Source organism: Macaca thibetana, chromosome 11 (assembly GCF_024542745.1).
Source record: "Macaca thibetana thibetana isolate TM-01 chromosome 11, ASM2454274v1, whole genome shotgun sequence".
NCBI classification, from domain to species: domain Eukaryota; kingdom Metazoa; phylum Chordata; class Mammalia; order Primates; family Cercopithecidae; genus Macaca; species Macaca thibetana.
Genome location: NC_065588.1, coordinates 11,356,829 through 11,372,896, shown reverse-complemented (window position 1 = coordinate 11,372,896; position 16,068 = coordinate 11,356,829). Strand labels below are relative to the sequence as shown.

The following is a 16,068-nucleotide window of genomic DNA, read 5'->3' as shown; positions in this document are numbered from 1 at the left end:
ATAATTACACCTGCTTATAACAAAAGAGTATTTGAAACTTGAAGCAAAAAGGTTAGACAAATTTATAATGAAATATAAATAAATATGTATACTATATAAGGCATTATTAATAAATATATATGAATAACCATCATAGAATGAAAAAATATTAATGTAATTAATTGAAGTAAAAATACATTCTAAATTAGAATAGAAAAGGGCTTAGAAAATGTTTTTAAATAATATGTTGCATAAATATAAAACTGTAAATATCACTCTGATGGTACTTATTTTGGAAAGGATATGACACAATGGGAATTTTCATATTCTACTCCTAGGATCATAAATCTGTACAGTCTTTTTGGCTGAGTATAGCATTATCTGATTAAGATGAAGGATCACATCCTAAGACCCAGTATTTACACTCTTATGCGAATACATATACATACACATGCATATCAGTGAGTTTCAGTAGCTAAGTTCCTTGGAATGTCTATCAGTTCTCCAAATGGATAAACAAATTTGGCGTACTTATACAATGGAATACTATATAGTGATCAAAATTAACAAGACTGGCATGTTTACAACAGGATAATACAACAAAGAAAATGAACAAATTGGAGCTACATAGATAATAATACAGATGTGAAAGGAATTATTAAGATGGAAAAATACATTTAGAATAATCTCATTTACATAAAGTTTGAAAAAACATGGTTTTAATACAATGTAACTTGTTATATTGGTGATAAAACTCTACAGTGAAATATATGAGTGATCATCATAACAATTGGGATAGTCAGGAGGGAGGAGATAAAAGGGAAATATCAACAAGAAGACATATACTGGGAGTATCTGGATTGCTGGCAAATTCTATTTTCTGACCAAGGTGTGGTAACATCAATGTTAATGTTATAATTTTTTCTCTTACTGTTTATTAGGTTTTATTACTATCTGTATATTATGCTCCCCAATAAAAAAAACATTAAAAAAGCAGAAACATAAAGTACATTTCTATGTATAAAATTAGGGTGATACAGCATATTCTCATAGATACCATTGTAATTAGATTTTTTTGCTGAATAAAGGAGAATAGAGCATTATGGTACTAAGAAATCCAATTTAAAATTTAAAACGTTTCTTTTTTTATTTTGAGACAAGGTCTCACTCTGTTGTCCAGGCTGGAGTGCACAAGCGCAATCTCGGCTTAGTGCAACCTCTGCCACCTGGGCTGAAGTGATTCTCTCAACTCAGCCTCCAGAGTAGCTAGGACAACAGGTGTGCACAACCACTCCCTGCTAAATTTTTCTGGTTTTGGTAGAGATGGTGTTTTTCCATGTTGTCCAGGCTGGTCTTGAACTCCCGTGCTCAGGCAATCCACCTGCCTCAGCCTCCCAAAATGCTGGGACTATAGTTATGAGCCACTACACCTAGCCCAAATCTTTTCTTAAATTAATTTAAAAAAAAAAGATAAACAAGAACTGTAAATCCACCTACTTAATGCTAATATGAATTTGAAACATCAAAATTTGAATATTTATGATTGCTATACACCTTTTTTCTTATTTCCAATTTAATTATTTATAATTCACATTTCAAAGTGTCAGAAAGTCGTGAATTTCCAATAAATTATAGTAAGATAGATATTAAATATATAGACCTATTATCCCAAAATGTGTCTCTAAATGAAATATGTATATTCATATTGTTAGCATTCTAATTTCACAATACTATTCATGTGTACACCTGTGTGTTGGGTTAAATATTTTGTTACTATAATTTTTTGGTTCTGCATTAGAGAAAAAAAAATCATAGGCAAATTTGTTAAAGTATAAAACCTATTTAGCATGATCTTTGAGTATGTTTGTGCATATGTAATGCTACTTTGACTGCTATAGTAAAATAATACAGATTTAGTCACTACACCTAAGAATGTAAAAAAGCATTTACAAGAACTCGGCTTGCGAATGATGCTTTTAAAAGATGAAATAAAGTTGATATGCTGTATATTACATACAGTATTTGTCTATGTTCATATTGAAAACTGCACAAAAGAAAACCAAAATAGAATCCTAATTGTTGGAGATCACTTTTGCTATGAATTTTTAAAGTGTAATAAAATAAAAAAGCCAATAAATCATTGAAAATATGTTGGTTTTACTTTATTCTTGATGAAATACCATGTGAGGGTATTTGCCTAGGCCTGATGCTGAGAATCATAGAAGAATCAAGATGCCATGAGGAAAAATAATAGTGTTCTCTCATCACCCTGAACTCCAGTACTTAGAAACAAGACTGAAATCACATTTATGAAAAAGCATTCTTCCTTTCACCTGCCATCATCATTATCATCATTATGTATATCCACGTCTATCTCATTAAATGATTTATTTTTGAAATATTTAAGCACATAATTTGGAAAGTAAGTAATTTTAAAAAGATCATAATTGTTGGAAAGTTACAGGAGTAAACAGCAAAGTTTAAGTCAAGCTCAATACATTTAGATTTAGAAATTAAGTGTAGTTTATTTTACAATACATTGCTTAAGCAAATAATTATTTATGGATGAGCTTAAAGTAATCCTCTTTTCACTATGATCACGGTAGAAATAATTTAGATTTTAGTGTAGCTAAAACTCCCTAATAAGAAAGACAAAGCAAATAACACATTTTATGAGCAAGCTTTTCATTTCTAAAGAGCGGGTTTTAGGACCAAATTTTCAAACAGAAGTAAGACCTCAGATCTTCTGTCACACTTGAGTGAGTGATGATGGAGTTCGAAGGTTATAGTTCTATAACCAAAACTATATTCAAGGATATGGATTAAATGGTGGAATTCCATAGAAGCACCAGATTCAGTTTTGTTTCCATGGGTCTAAAAGTCCTTCAATCTTTCATAAACTTGTAAGTACTGTTTTACAATTTGATCTTTTAAAGATGTTATAAACGAAGAAGACTTGATTCCTGCTAATAAAAACAGAGTAAAATTTAAGTCATGGAATAGAATGGTGGAGCTGAGGTTAGATACTATATTTTACTAATTGTATGACATTTGAGATCCAGTGCTGCTCACTGAATTTCCGTGTGAGGAGAGTTTGTGGTGATGACCCAACAATAGACAAGCTACTATCCAAAAAAAGCTATCACAGCAAATCAATTTCCAGTTTCTTCCAAGTTGCAGGAGAAGGCTTAGACCATGATTTTAATCTCTTCTGTGACCTGAGTATTACAAAAAGAAGAAAATCACTACCATTTTCATTTCAGGTATACTAAAAATTTATAACAACTCCTTTTTTAAGAACTTCGCGTTAGGAATACGTTGTTTAGTTTCTCCATTAAAAAAATGATTTATAGAAGGAAAACTAAAGTTCATTTCTACCCCTAAAACAATAAGATAAAAACGGGTAATCAACATTGAGAATCCAATAGACAGAGGTAACAACCAGTTAAACATAAGAGGAAAGAATTAGTGAATTGGAAGATAACTACCCAGAATGAAGCATAAAGAGACCAAGGGATACAAAATATAAGGCTAGAGGGTCAGAGATATTTAAGCTACAATCAGAACAACTAACATACTTCTGGAGTTCTGGAAGATTAGAAGAGAGAAAATGGGGCAGAAGAAATGTGGATGTTTTTCCAAAAGTGATAAAATGTATCAGTTCATATATTTTTAGAAACCATCAAACTTCAGACAAGATAACTAGAATTAAATTAACATAAAATGATAGGACATCAAAGACCAATAGAAAACCTGAAAAGTAACAAGAGGAAAAGACAGATTACATTAAAGGGAATAGCAGTCTAAATGACAGCCTGATTTTCAACAGACAAAAATGAAGCTAGAGTTCAGTGGAATCATGTCTTCAGTGTATTTCAAAAGTAGTATACACCTTGATAAACAGAAACTTAAAATGATATTTTTTCAGATAAAAGAAAAATTATTATTATTTTTGTATGTAGAGTTGGAGTCTCACTCTGTTGTCCAGGCTGGAGTTCAGTGGTAGGATCATGGCTTACTGCCGTCTGGAACTCCTGGACTCAAACCATCCTCCCACCTCAGCCTTATGAGTAGCTTCACGATGCCTGGCTAAGATTTTCATTTGTTGTAGAGGGAGTTTTGCTGTGTTGCACAGGCTGGTATTGAAATCCTGGGTGCTCCTGCTCCAGCCTTAGAAAATGTTGGGATTATGGGTGTGCGCCACCCTGCCTGGCCAATAAAGGTACTTATTGAAAATATTCAGTTGAATATTCAAGAAGGAAAACAAATTAATGAAAGTGGTAAATATGTGTATAATTGTAAATGAATGTTTACTGTATAAAATAATAATGTCTTGTTTGGGTAATTATATAATTGATAAGACATATGCAAATGGCAAAAAATAGACTGGAGGTAAAGGTGACAGGAGTAAATTTAGTTAAAGTAGTTTTTGAACTTTTCTATGTCTATGAGGAGACTTTGAACAATGACCCTGTATTTCTATCCAAAAGCATATATACAAAGAAATTGAATCAATGATATATGAAAGAATACTATAGTAGAATTATTAATAACTGTTCAAAAAAGAAGCTGGCCAAATATATATTAAGGATGGATGAATCATTACAGTAAATCCATACAATGGAACAATATAGAGAAGTGAAAAAAAATCACATGTACTTGCAACTATGTGACTAAATTTCAGAAACATAATGTTGAGTCCAAGAAGCCACAAACAAGAAAAACATGTAGGATTTCATCTACACACAGTGCAAAGCAGGCCAGACCAAGCTATGCAGTTTAGGGTTGCATACCCAGGTGGTAAAGTATGAAGAAAATTAAGGAAATAATCATTATAAATTATGGATATTGCTTATCTCAGGAGGTGTGAAGAAGGGTTTAGTTGCTTGGAAAGTGGCATGGAGGTGGACCTGGGCTGTTTTCAGTGTTCCTTGTCTTGCTCTGCATCATGATTACTTGAGTGTTTATGATACACTGCGGTATTTCCCATTTTGTTTTGGTTCATTTCCAAGTGTGCATTATAATTTTAATATAAAAATTTTTAATTAAGAGAAATGTCTCATAGAAATTATCATTACTCACCTCATTATATACTGAGGGGAAAATAAACTACTTGTATACATTCTTATACAACTCTTAAGAGAGCTGAAGTGAGAACTTTCTTGTTTAGTTGCAACGTGAGGAAATTTGAGACCGTGTTATCTGCCACCCCCAGATTTTTCCAAAGGATTTCTTCTAGCCATAGTTTTCTACCTCACAGGAACAAATATTTGCCATTCCCCATCCATTTTTTCTTTTGGCTCCTGAATTCCTGACACAACAAGGTTGTATGTATTTCCCACACTCTTGTTTAGCAGAGTTCGTTTATCAGTTATGTTTCTCTGCAAAAGAAACCCTCCAAAACTACATTAGACATTTATATACCACATGTTTTGTATTTCATTTTTCTAAATGAGTTTGGTGGATGACTGTGGTGATTTGAGATGGGCCAGATTCTGCATCTTGGAGGTCCTTAGAGTTTGACCAATTTAGTCTGGATCAGGTGGGGACAATCTGCCTTCATTAGTTTCTGATTCTCCTCTGGGAACAGTGTGCTAGCCAGGCGATATTCTCATTGTAAATGGAAAGAGGAAGAATCCCCAGTATGGAAGCCATCTCAAATCTCTATGCAAAGTGTAGTAATTTTCTGTTCATGAAAGTAAGTAAATGATTGAACTCCAAGTTCAGGGGAAAGGCAATCTTCCTGTGATGGGAGGATGCTGCAAGATTATATATGAAAGGGTTTGGTAGTCAGGAATACTTATAAAATTGCTGAATATTTTAATTAAATAATAAATATTTAAACATTAGGCTTCGGAGAAACTTTACCAAAGACCTAAGAATTAGAGATATGTTTGATAAATAAATATTATTCATGGGCTGAAAACCCTGAGTGGGAAAACAGGACTAATTTCAGCTGGACAACCTCTTGGAAACTCATTTTTTTATTTTGGAAATTATGAGAAAATAATTCATTCCATTCATAGGTGGAGGGCACATGTGTTTGTTTGTGTGTGTATTTATGAGCTTGAGAATAATGAAGTCACACAAAAGTATTAGCAGCAACCAGATCTTATGGAGTACTGGCCTGCCTGTGGTTCTCAAGTAAATCTTAGATGCTTTTGATAAAATAAGTTTGGATTCTGTGTATTTAAATCTGGCGTTTAAAAAAGACTGTATAGGTGATGATCTTAGTTATGACCAAGCTCCCTTTAAGAATTTAGACATTTACTATATGATCTCTGTATTGGGTTATAAAACTTCCCTAACAACTAAAGTCATTAAAGACAAATGATGGAGAGGTTACACAAGGAAAACTTGCAAACACTGAAAGTTAATATGTCCTTGTTTGCATACTAGCACCTGAGAATTCAGGTTTCATGTCAACTTCAGTATGAATAATTCCAGTGTATAACAAGAACAGACAGCGAATGAATGAGTTAATTTGAGTTGTTTTGAAAACAAGAATGTTTTCCATAAAGACAGCATTGAACTCATCCATTAGCATGCTATGGTGATTTCTGGCTTGACACTGGTCACAACAATCAAAAGTAAAAAGAATGTCACAGCAGATACACAAATCAGGTGCATATAGAATTTAAGGTCAGGATATTCAAGCAATCACAACCAGTGATATTACACTAGCATTTAAAAAATTTCTCTTTGTCTGTTCAGATATGATAACTTTTCTGTCCATCACTTTTTCCATTCTAGTAGGGGTTATATTTGTTATTGGAAATTTTGCTAATGGCTTCATAGCATTGGTAAATTCCATTGAGTGGGTGAAAAGACAAAAAATCTCCTTTGCTGACCAAATTCTCACTGGTCTGGCTGTCTCCAGAGTTGGTTTGCTCTGGGTATTATTACTACATTTGTATGCAACTGAGTTTAATCTAGCTTTTTATAGTGTAGAAGTAAGAATCACTGCTTATAATGTCTGGATAGTGACCAACCATTTCAGCAACTGGCTTTCTACTAGCCTCAGCATGTTTTATTTGCTCAAGATTGCCACTTTCTCCAACCTGATTTTTCTTCACTTAAAGAGGAAAGTTAAGAGTGTCATTCTGGTGACACTGTTGGGGCCTTTGCTATTTTTGGTTTGTCATCTTTTTGTGATGAACATGAACCATATTGTGTGGAGAAAAGAATATGAAGGAAACATTACTTGGAGGATCAAATTGAGGAGTGCAATGTACCTTTCAAATGTGACTGTAACCATGCTAGCAAACCTTATACCCCTCACTCTGACCCTGATGTCTTTTCTGCTGTTAATCTGTTCTCTGTGTAAACATCTCAAGAAGATGCAGGTCCACGGCAAAGGATCTCAAGATCCCAGCACCAAGGTCCACATAAAAGCTTTGCAAACTGTGACCTCCTTTCTCCTGTTATGTGCCATTTACTTTCTGTCCATGATCCTATCAGTTGGGAATTTTGAGCTGGAAAAGAAACCTGTCTTCATGTTCTGCCAAGCTGTCGTATTCAGCTATCCTTCAACCCACCCACTCATCCTGATTTGGGGAAACAAAAAGCTAAAGCAGATTTTTCTTTCAGTTTTGTGGAACGTGAGATACTGGGCGAAAGGACAGAAGCTTTCATCTCCATAGATTCACGAGAGGGGCATTGTGTGTCTTCTAGCAGAAAACAAACTGGTAGTGTATGAAACATTTTCTATTTCTTACTGTGTTTTCTGTAATGTATGTGTATATGAATAATTTCAAAATGTATACCTAGAAAAGTCTTTTACCTAAAGTTAGTCTAGAAAAGTATATGTGTGTGTGTGCATTTATGTGTGTATGAAAAACTGAAGAACATTGACAATAACATGCTTTTTATTATTTTTCCACAAAAACTGCCAAACTATAGAAAATAATTCCTTAGAATTATGAAGCCATGTTTATTTTGTATATGTATTTTATATTTCATTTGAAGAATTTATGTCTATTTATAATTATTAAGAACTAACAGCTTAGCTCAGGAAAATATTGCTTTTTTCTTTTGTTATGAACCACACAAATATACCACAGTGTGCTTAGAATTCGTTGTTTTAACCTACAACTTTCTGGATAATAAGGTCATTCAATTCTAAATCAATAATGAGGATATATCTTCAGGGTTTTATTCCATGACGAATTTCTATTTTATGCTTAGTAAAAAGCAATCAGAATTATTGTTAGAAAACAATGTACACAAAACAATTCGAGTGACAAGCATACGTTGAGTAAATTTTGTCTATGTCTACCATAAACTACTGATGAATGTTAGATTTAATATAAGTATGTGAATAGCTTAGAGAAAAATCTCTTCTATAAGAGGGATCGAAAAATCATTATCATGATCTTGATTGCTGTTATCAGCTTCCATATGCAGTTAGAAAAGTCATTTCTTCCAGGTTTGAATTAAAGAAATGCTTGTTTTGAAATTGAGCTCTGATGTAAATTATTATAGTATTTTTTCTAAAGCACTTCTAAGCTCCTGAATTGCTAATTATATCCTTATCTTCCATTTATCAAATTCCTTCTAAACTTCAGATAAGAGAACTGCAATCTTCCCTTTTCTAAAAAAAACTATCAATGTGAAACTACTACAGAAATTATGGAAAATAATTCAGTTAAACTTTCTGTAAATGTTAAAATAGTATCTATGAAATCTATGTATTAATTATAGGATGTGCCCTAGTGTTGTAATTTTGTTGTCAGTGGTGAAATGGAAGTGTGTTGACATATTCATTAATAGGAAGTTCCATTATAAGAAGGAAATGTACAGTCTTGTTCACAGCTAAATTCTATATGACTGTATTAATTCTTGGTGTTATGAAATTTTAACAATGTTGTTTTAACCTTAAGATAGATCATCCCCACACCTGATTTATGTACTTTTTAAAATCATGTATCATCCTCTATACAATGTAAGTACGCTAAAGGAAGAAATCGTGTCTGCCTGGCTCTCTGTTGAATCCCAGGACCTAGAACCCAGCACCAAGAATAGATGGTCAAAAATGATATTTTAATAAACAAATAAATGGGTGGATAAAACACATAAGTTGATGTGGTAAACCAATGAAAAGGAAACCCATCACAAAATCTGCAGTTGCATGAATTCCTCTGTTCTGGTCTCAGGTTGAGGTTACCGGCTTATCCAAGAAGAATCATTCCTCAGAGGAAAAATTTGGCTATTCCACAATTTTAGGGGAAATATCATACTAATAGAGTCTTGATGCAGCTGTATCAGGTGTCTGAATTGGAGATAAGGTAGAACATCAAAATTAGATGGCACCTATGACAATATTTTTAAGAAGCATATAAAATACTTTGATCTATTTGCATATGTATTTTTTACTGTGAATTATATATTTGTATTACGATATTTTCTTGTTGGTTATCATATAAATAATTCATTTCCTTTCAAAAAATTGAGTTAGTAATCAGCTACTTTACTAAAATATTTTTAATGTAATACCTTATATTAAAGCGATGACATTTATTTGGAAGGCAAGTTCAAGACAAAAATGGCAGGGAAATATGGAAATTGACACAAGAACAAATGTGAAACAATGTGTGGTGATGTCTGGTGTGACTCTGCTGGCAGCCACTTCACAGTGAGGTGAGAGAGACAGCACGGTGGTCATCAGATGCATGCACTTGGCTCCTAGCATTTTTCCAGACAGGCTACTAGGGCAAACTGCAGCCAGCATTAGTCCATAGAAGAGAGAGAGGAGGGAGAATGTATCTGCTCAGCTGTCATTAGTGTTGTATTTCCCATTGGCCGTGGTATTCCTGAGGCAGAACAACCATCTCTGTTGTTCTGCCTTACATCATCCAGTCCCTTGGTGGAGGTTATGGAAGTCAGACTTCATGCCCACAGTGTGGTGATGCATTCAAGTTCCAAATGGAAGGACGATCTGCATCAGGCAAGGGGTTGATGAGGGGAATGGGAGATAGTGAAGGGAATCTAGGAAAGCACGTGTCTGTGTCCAGTGCAGTCCAATCCTTTTGCCACTCAGATGTGCTCATGCCCTCCAGTCATGGCTGGCTTTCAGAGCATATGACTTGCAGAGTTGCACGGGGTTTTGTGCCTAGAGGAGTGTGTGCTTATACGAACTCTATGCTTGGATTAATGTTCTGCACTTGCTGTTTTGTTTTTCAGACAGAGGATACTTATCTGCTGAAGAGGCAATGTTCTTGCACTAATTCCATAAGGATTTGCTCTCCCGTCTCCTATAGGCTTCTCAGTGACATGCATAGTGTCCTATAATGCCCACTATGCATGCCGCTAGCAGCTTTGAATTCCGCTGGATCATCTGGCACAGTGACCAGAGCAGCTTGGACCACAGCAGCTTGGACTGGAGCCTGTATCTGCGGTAGAGCCCTCTTTTGTTCTAGGTTCCACTTGAGAGCAGTAGCCTTTAGAAACTTCATTCATGAGTCAGAGCAATATTCTCAAATGTGGAATATGTTAGCTCCAAAATCCCAATAGGCTTTCAAAACATTGTGCCTCTTTTGTAGTGATAGGAAATATATGGAGAGAGCAACATGCCATTTTCTTTAAAAAAAAGATTGTTTTAACATGTAGACAGGGGACACTGAACGCCTTAAAACATCACTTATGTTTATGTTCCTGAATCTTCTCCTATTTCTCTCTTTCCTTCTGGTATTTTACTTCCGCTCAGTGTTACAGTATTTTATTATATTTAAGAAACTTGCCACTTCCTGATTATTGTACCAAGTTATATATTATTATTATTGCTATTATTTTGAGACAGAGTCTCATTCTGTCCCTGAGGCTGGGGTGCAGTGGCAGGATCAGAGCTCATTACAGCCTCAACCTTCTGGGCTCGAGTGATTCTCCCGCCTCTGCATTGCTAGCCGCGGGGACTGCAGGGGCGCACCACCACGCCTGGCTAATTTTGGTACTTTTTGTTGGGCTGGGATGTCACCGTGTTACCCAGGCTGGTCTCAAACTTCTGGGCTCAGGTGATCTGCCTGTATCGGCTTCCTAAAAGTGTTGGGATTGCAGTCATGTGCCACAGGGCCCGGTCTGTAACATTATTAATATATTAAATTAGCAGAATATTTTTAAAAAAATGTAAATTAAACTGAGAACAGAAGTGACATAACCTTGACATAAAACAGTGAAGCAGTGCTATTGTTCTTAATACAAGGCAAATTGTTTTGATTTTCCCTCATAATGGGTGTAGATTAAGAAACATTCACCAAATCACGAGCCCCGTAAAAAGTACCAGAAGCTCTGCTCTGCTCAGTGAAGATAGCACATCCTGGAAAGCTTTTGTAAGTGCTGATTTAAGTTTTAGTAGTCTGCATTCATTCTATAACCCATCTGGTTTTGGTAGAGGCCAGGTAGGTTAAGTGAATAGAGATACAAAGAGACTATCATTCCCTGTAACTTTAAAGTACTTTGTCATGGCAGTGACCAATTCCATTCTTTAGGGAATGCAGTTATTATATTTTATACATTGTGTTGCCAGTAGAGGAGAATTTCAGAGGCTTCCCCTTGGTCCTGCTATAATAATGTCCCTTACTCTACAGTTCAGAAAGAATGTGACAGTTCTGACAGCTGCCATACATATCCATTTCAATTACACATTCAGGAAGAGGTAATACTACAAACTGATTAGATCCACCTTGGGATGGACATGAACCGAAGCTCTGGATAGCATCTGACCTTCAAAACTCCCACTGCAGGCTGGATATGATGGCTCAAGCCTATAGTCCTAGTACTTTGGGAGGCCAAGATAGGAGGATTCCTTGAGAGCAGCAGTTCCCTGTGCAGCCTATGGAGACTCTATCTCTCTATCTCTACAAAAAATTGAAAAATTAGCTGGCGTGGTTGTGCATGTTCCAAATACTTGGGAAGCTGAAGCAGGAGGATTGCTTGAGCCCAGGCGTTCGAGGCTGCAGTGGGCTATAATCCTGCCACTGTACTCCAACTTGGGTAACAGAGGGAGACTGTCTCAGAGGAAGAAAAAAGAAGTGTAAGTTCTCACTGGTATCTTAAATATCAAGTAAAATGGGATCAAATCAATAATTAACAATCTTTGGTTCCTGCCTATAGCAAATAGGTAAAATTGAAAGTAGTTATACAAAGAGTATATTAACTCCTAACAAAATTAACCAGACAATTTTATTTTCATCTGCTTTCTTTGTTGTTTTTTTTTTTTTTTGAGACAGGGTGTTGTTCTGTCTCCCTGCTGGAGTGCAGTGGCGTGATCTTGACCAATTACAACCGCCATCTCCTGGGTTCAAATGATTCTCCTGCCACAGCCAGCTGAGTAGCTGGGATTATAGGCGTGTGTGACCACACCTGACTAATTTTTGTATTTTTAGTGGGGACAGGGTTTCACCGTGTTGGCCATGCCAGTTTCAAACTCCTGACCTCAGGTGATCCACCTGCCTTGGCCTCCCCAAATGCTGGAATTATAGGCCTGGGACACCATGCCCAGCCTATCATCTGCTTTTTATAGGTAATTATACTGAGGCAGGCAGTAGTTGTAAAATGCAGTCTCACATCATATCTATTGGAAGCAGGGTATCTGGTTTTCTGTCTTCGCAGTCTGACTGGAAGATCCCCTCTTAGAAACCATTATACTGTAAGAACTGAAAAGAAATGAAATCCAAGATTGGAGACTTATTTTTAACATCTATTCATCTTAAATCATTTAGTAAGCAAAAATAAATTAAATAGGGAAAAACAAAGCTGAATATTCATACACAGAGAAGTGCAGATTTTTCAATGGAAAACATGTTTTTTAAGAGTACAAGGAATAGTTATAAAATTTCTGAGTATTTTAATTAAATAACTAAGATTTAAGTATTAGACTCAAGAGAATTAAGAGAGATTGTTTGCTAAACATTGAAAATACGCTAAAAGCCCAAGTAAGAAAATTAATTAATTTTTCATTTTAGAAATTATAGGACAATAATTTTTCCCAACCGTGAAGGATGTGTATGTTTGTGTGCATGTGAATGTGTTTATGTTAATGAGCTTGTTAACAATAAGTTATACAAAATTATTAATTAGCAGCAACCAGATTTTAAGGAATATTGGCATTTCTGGGCTTCCCAAGAAGACCTTGGATGCTTGTGGTAGGAAAAGTTGGGATTCACTCTCCATAAAATCTGGGATCAAAAAAGTGAATCAACAGTGGTCATGATTCTAGTTTTGACCAAGCTGCATGTAACAGTGTAGGCATCCGATGTATGATTTATGTATTAGGTTGGAAAATTTCCCTCACAACTGACATTGCTGAACAGAAATGATGGAGAGGTAAATCAAGGAAATACATTGCAAATTGATGAATAAGAATATGACCTGATTTGCATGCTAGCAAATGAGAATTCAGCTTTCACTTCAACATCAGTATGAAAAATTTTATCTTATAACAAGGACCTAGTATTTGAATAGAAGTTAATTTGAGCTGTTTTGGAAATTATCATATTTTCCATTAAGACAGACTTGAACTCATTCAGTAGCATGCCCTGGTGCTTTCCTGCTTGATATTAGTCAGAGAATTTAAAAGGAACAAGGACATTACTGCACAACCAGAAATCAGGTGCACATAGAAATTAAGGACAGGACCTTAAAGAGAATCTTACCCATTGACATTAGGCCTGCCTTAAAAAATTTCGGACATGGTATGTTTACCATTAATCATTTTTTTTTTCCAAAACAGTAATAGTCGAATTCATATTTTCCCATGGGCACCTTCATTATATTTATAGACTATTTTGATATTTTAGCCTATTATTTTCTTTGAATCCTTTTAAGGAGTTGTTAAACAATGTTGAAATTTGCCTTACAGTATGCTGTTAACTAACCATATTTCTTAAAGTCATTTGACATAATGTTTGATTAAAGGAAATATGTCTAGCATAATTATACCTTTTTATAACAAAAGAGTATTTAAAACTTTAAGAAAAAGGCCGGGCGCGGTGGCTCAAGCCTGTAATCCCAGCACTTTGGGAGGCCGAGACGGGTGGATCACGAGGTCAGGAGATCGAGACTATCCTGGCTAACACGGTGAAACCCCGTCTCTACTAAAAAATACAAAAAACTAGCCGGGCGAAGTGGCGGGCGCCTGTAGTCCCAGCTACTCGGGAGGCTGAGGCAGGAGAATGGCGTAAACCCGGGAGGCGGAGCTTGCAGTGAGCTGAGATCCGGCCACTGCACTCCAGCCTGGGCGACAGAGCGAGACTCCGTCTCAAAAAACAAAAAAACAAAAAAAAAAAACTTTAAGAAAAATATTAGAAAAACTATTAAAGGAATATGAATAAATAAATACATGAAATATATAATTCATTATTAATAAATGTGTGTGAAAATCATGGTCATAGAATTTAAAAATAGAAACAATTTTTGAATTAAGGATACATTCTGAATTATAATAGAAAAAGGCTTCAAAAATGTTAGGTTTAATAATGTTTCACATAAATATAAAACTGTAAAAATTAGCCTGTTGTTACTTATTTTGGAAAGCGTATGAACTAATGGGAATTTTCATACACTGCTCCTAGAATGGTAAATCACAGCAATTACTTTGTATGAGTATGGCTTTATCTGGTTAAGATGATGGATCACATCCGAAGACCCAGTATTTGCACTCTTATCAGAATACATATACATACACATGCATATCACTGTGTTTTAATAGCTAAAGTTGAGAAGTCTATTGAATGTCCATCAGTGATAAAATGAATAAAATATGGCATACTTTTGCAATATAATACTATACAACAATCAAAATGAACTGTCGGAAACATGTGCTTGGAGTAGCCAAAAGAAATCAGCACTTGGACAGAAAATTTCTCAGCAAGGCACCTTTACATTGGCGGAGGGGTGCTGCTTGCACCTGTTACGATCCCAAGAGCACACCTAACAAAGGAGGGAAGGAGTTTTTAATCCTAACACAGTTCCTGTTTCTGTGTCCTTTGTCTATTGGTTGGAGTTGGACTGCACAATCTAAGCTGATCCTGAATGGCTTAAACTTTTCCAAATAGGGTAAATGCATGATTTTCAAAAAGAAGGAGGGGTGAGAAGTAGGATTCATTTACATTTATAACTTATGGCTGGAAAGCTGAGTCTTTGAAGAGGAACTTAGTTGTCCCAATAGAACTAACTAGAGTGACATATTTACAAAGAATATAAATAAAAACAAAAATGAATAAATTTGAGCTACATAGATATGAGAGGAATTAAGTTTGAAAAAGGGTTCAGTATAATTCCATTTATATAAAGTTCACAAAAATATATTTTTAATAAATTGCAATTTATTACATTGGTGGCAAAATTCTAAAGTGAGACATATGAGTGATTATCATAACATTGGGATAGTAGGGATGGAGGAAACAAAAAGGAAATGATATCAACAAGAAGGCATGTGTGAGGAGTGCCTGGATTGCTGGTGAATTCTGCTGTATGACCAAGATGCCGTAACATGACTCTTAATGCTATATATTTTTTCTTTACTGTACCTTTAAGCCTTATTACTTTATATATATATGTTATGTTTCACAATAATGAAAATGTTTAAAAAGTAGAAACATATACGAAATAAATGAATATAAAATAGACTGAAAAAACATATTCTTATAGACATCATTGCAGAGTTTTTTTCTGAATAAAGAAGAATAGAGCATTATGATAGTAAGAAATCCAAGATAAAGTTTTTAACTTTTCTTTAAATTAATTTTATAAAGAAGAGATAGGCAGGAAAATTACCTCCACATTCTCAATGTTATTCTTACTTTGAAACATCAGATTTTGAGCGTGTTTTACTAGACACCTTTTTTGCTTATTTACAATTTAATTATTTATGATAACAACATTGCAATGTGGCAGAAATTAGTGAATTTCCAATAAATTATAGTAGTATAAATATTAAATATATACAACAATTTTAAAAAAATTTATCCCTAAATGAAATAATTATACACATATTTTTGAAATTCAAAGATTATAATACTGTGCATGCGTGTGCATGTGTGCACATGCGTGAGGAAAAATATTTTGATGTTACAAATTTTTTTAATATTAGAG

General features: G+C 34.8%; 3 protein-coding genes across 3 annotated transcripts in view; all 3 read left to right on the top strand.

Annotated features, from left to right (window-relative positions):
- MAGOHB (mago homolog B, exon junction complex subunit) overlaps positions 1–16,068 on the top strand; it is a 1,022,454-nt gene that overhangs the window by 344,732 nt on the left and 661,654 nt on the right. The window lies entirely within an intron of this gene.
- LOC126930774 (taste receptor type 2 member 64-like) overlaps positions 1–16,068 on the top strand; it is a 38,404-nt gene that overhangs the window by 4,368 nt on the left and 17,968 nt on the right. The gene's annotated exons all lie outside the window — the stretch shown is intronic.
- Positions 138–7,622, top strand: LOC126930766 (taste receptor type 2 member 46). The gene has a single exon (XM_050748266.1). It carries the CDS (start codon positions 6,696–6,698, stop codon positions 7,620–7,622), a length of 927 nt encoding a protein of 308 aa, XP_050604223.1. The 5' UTR covers positions 138–6,695.

Bases quoted from the DNA above. Each gene is read 5' to 3' on its own strand.
- LOC126930766 (XM_050748266.1), top strand. From the start codon at position 6,696: ATGATAACTTTTCTGTCCATCACTTTTTCCATTCTAGTAGGGGTTATA.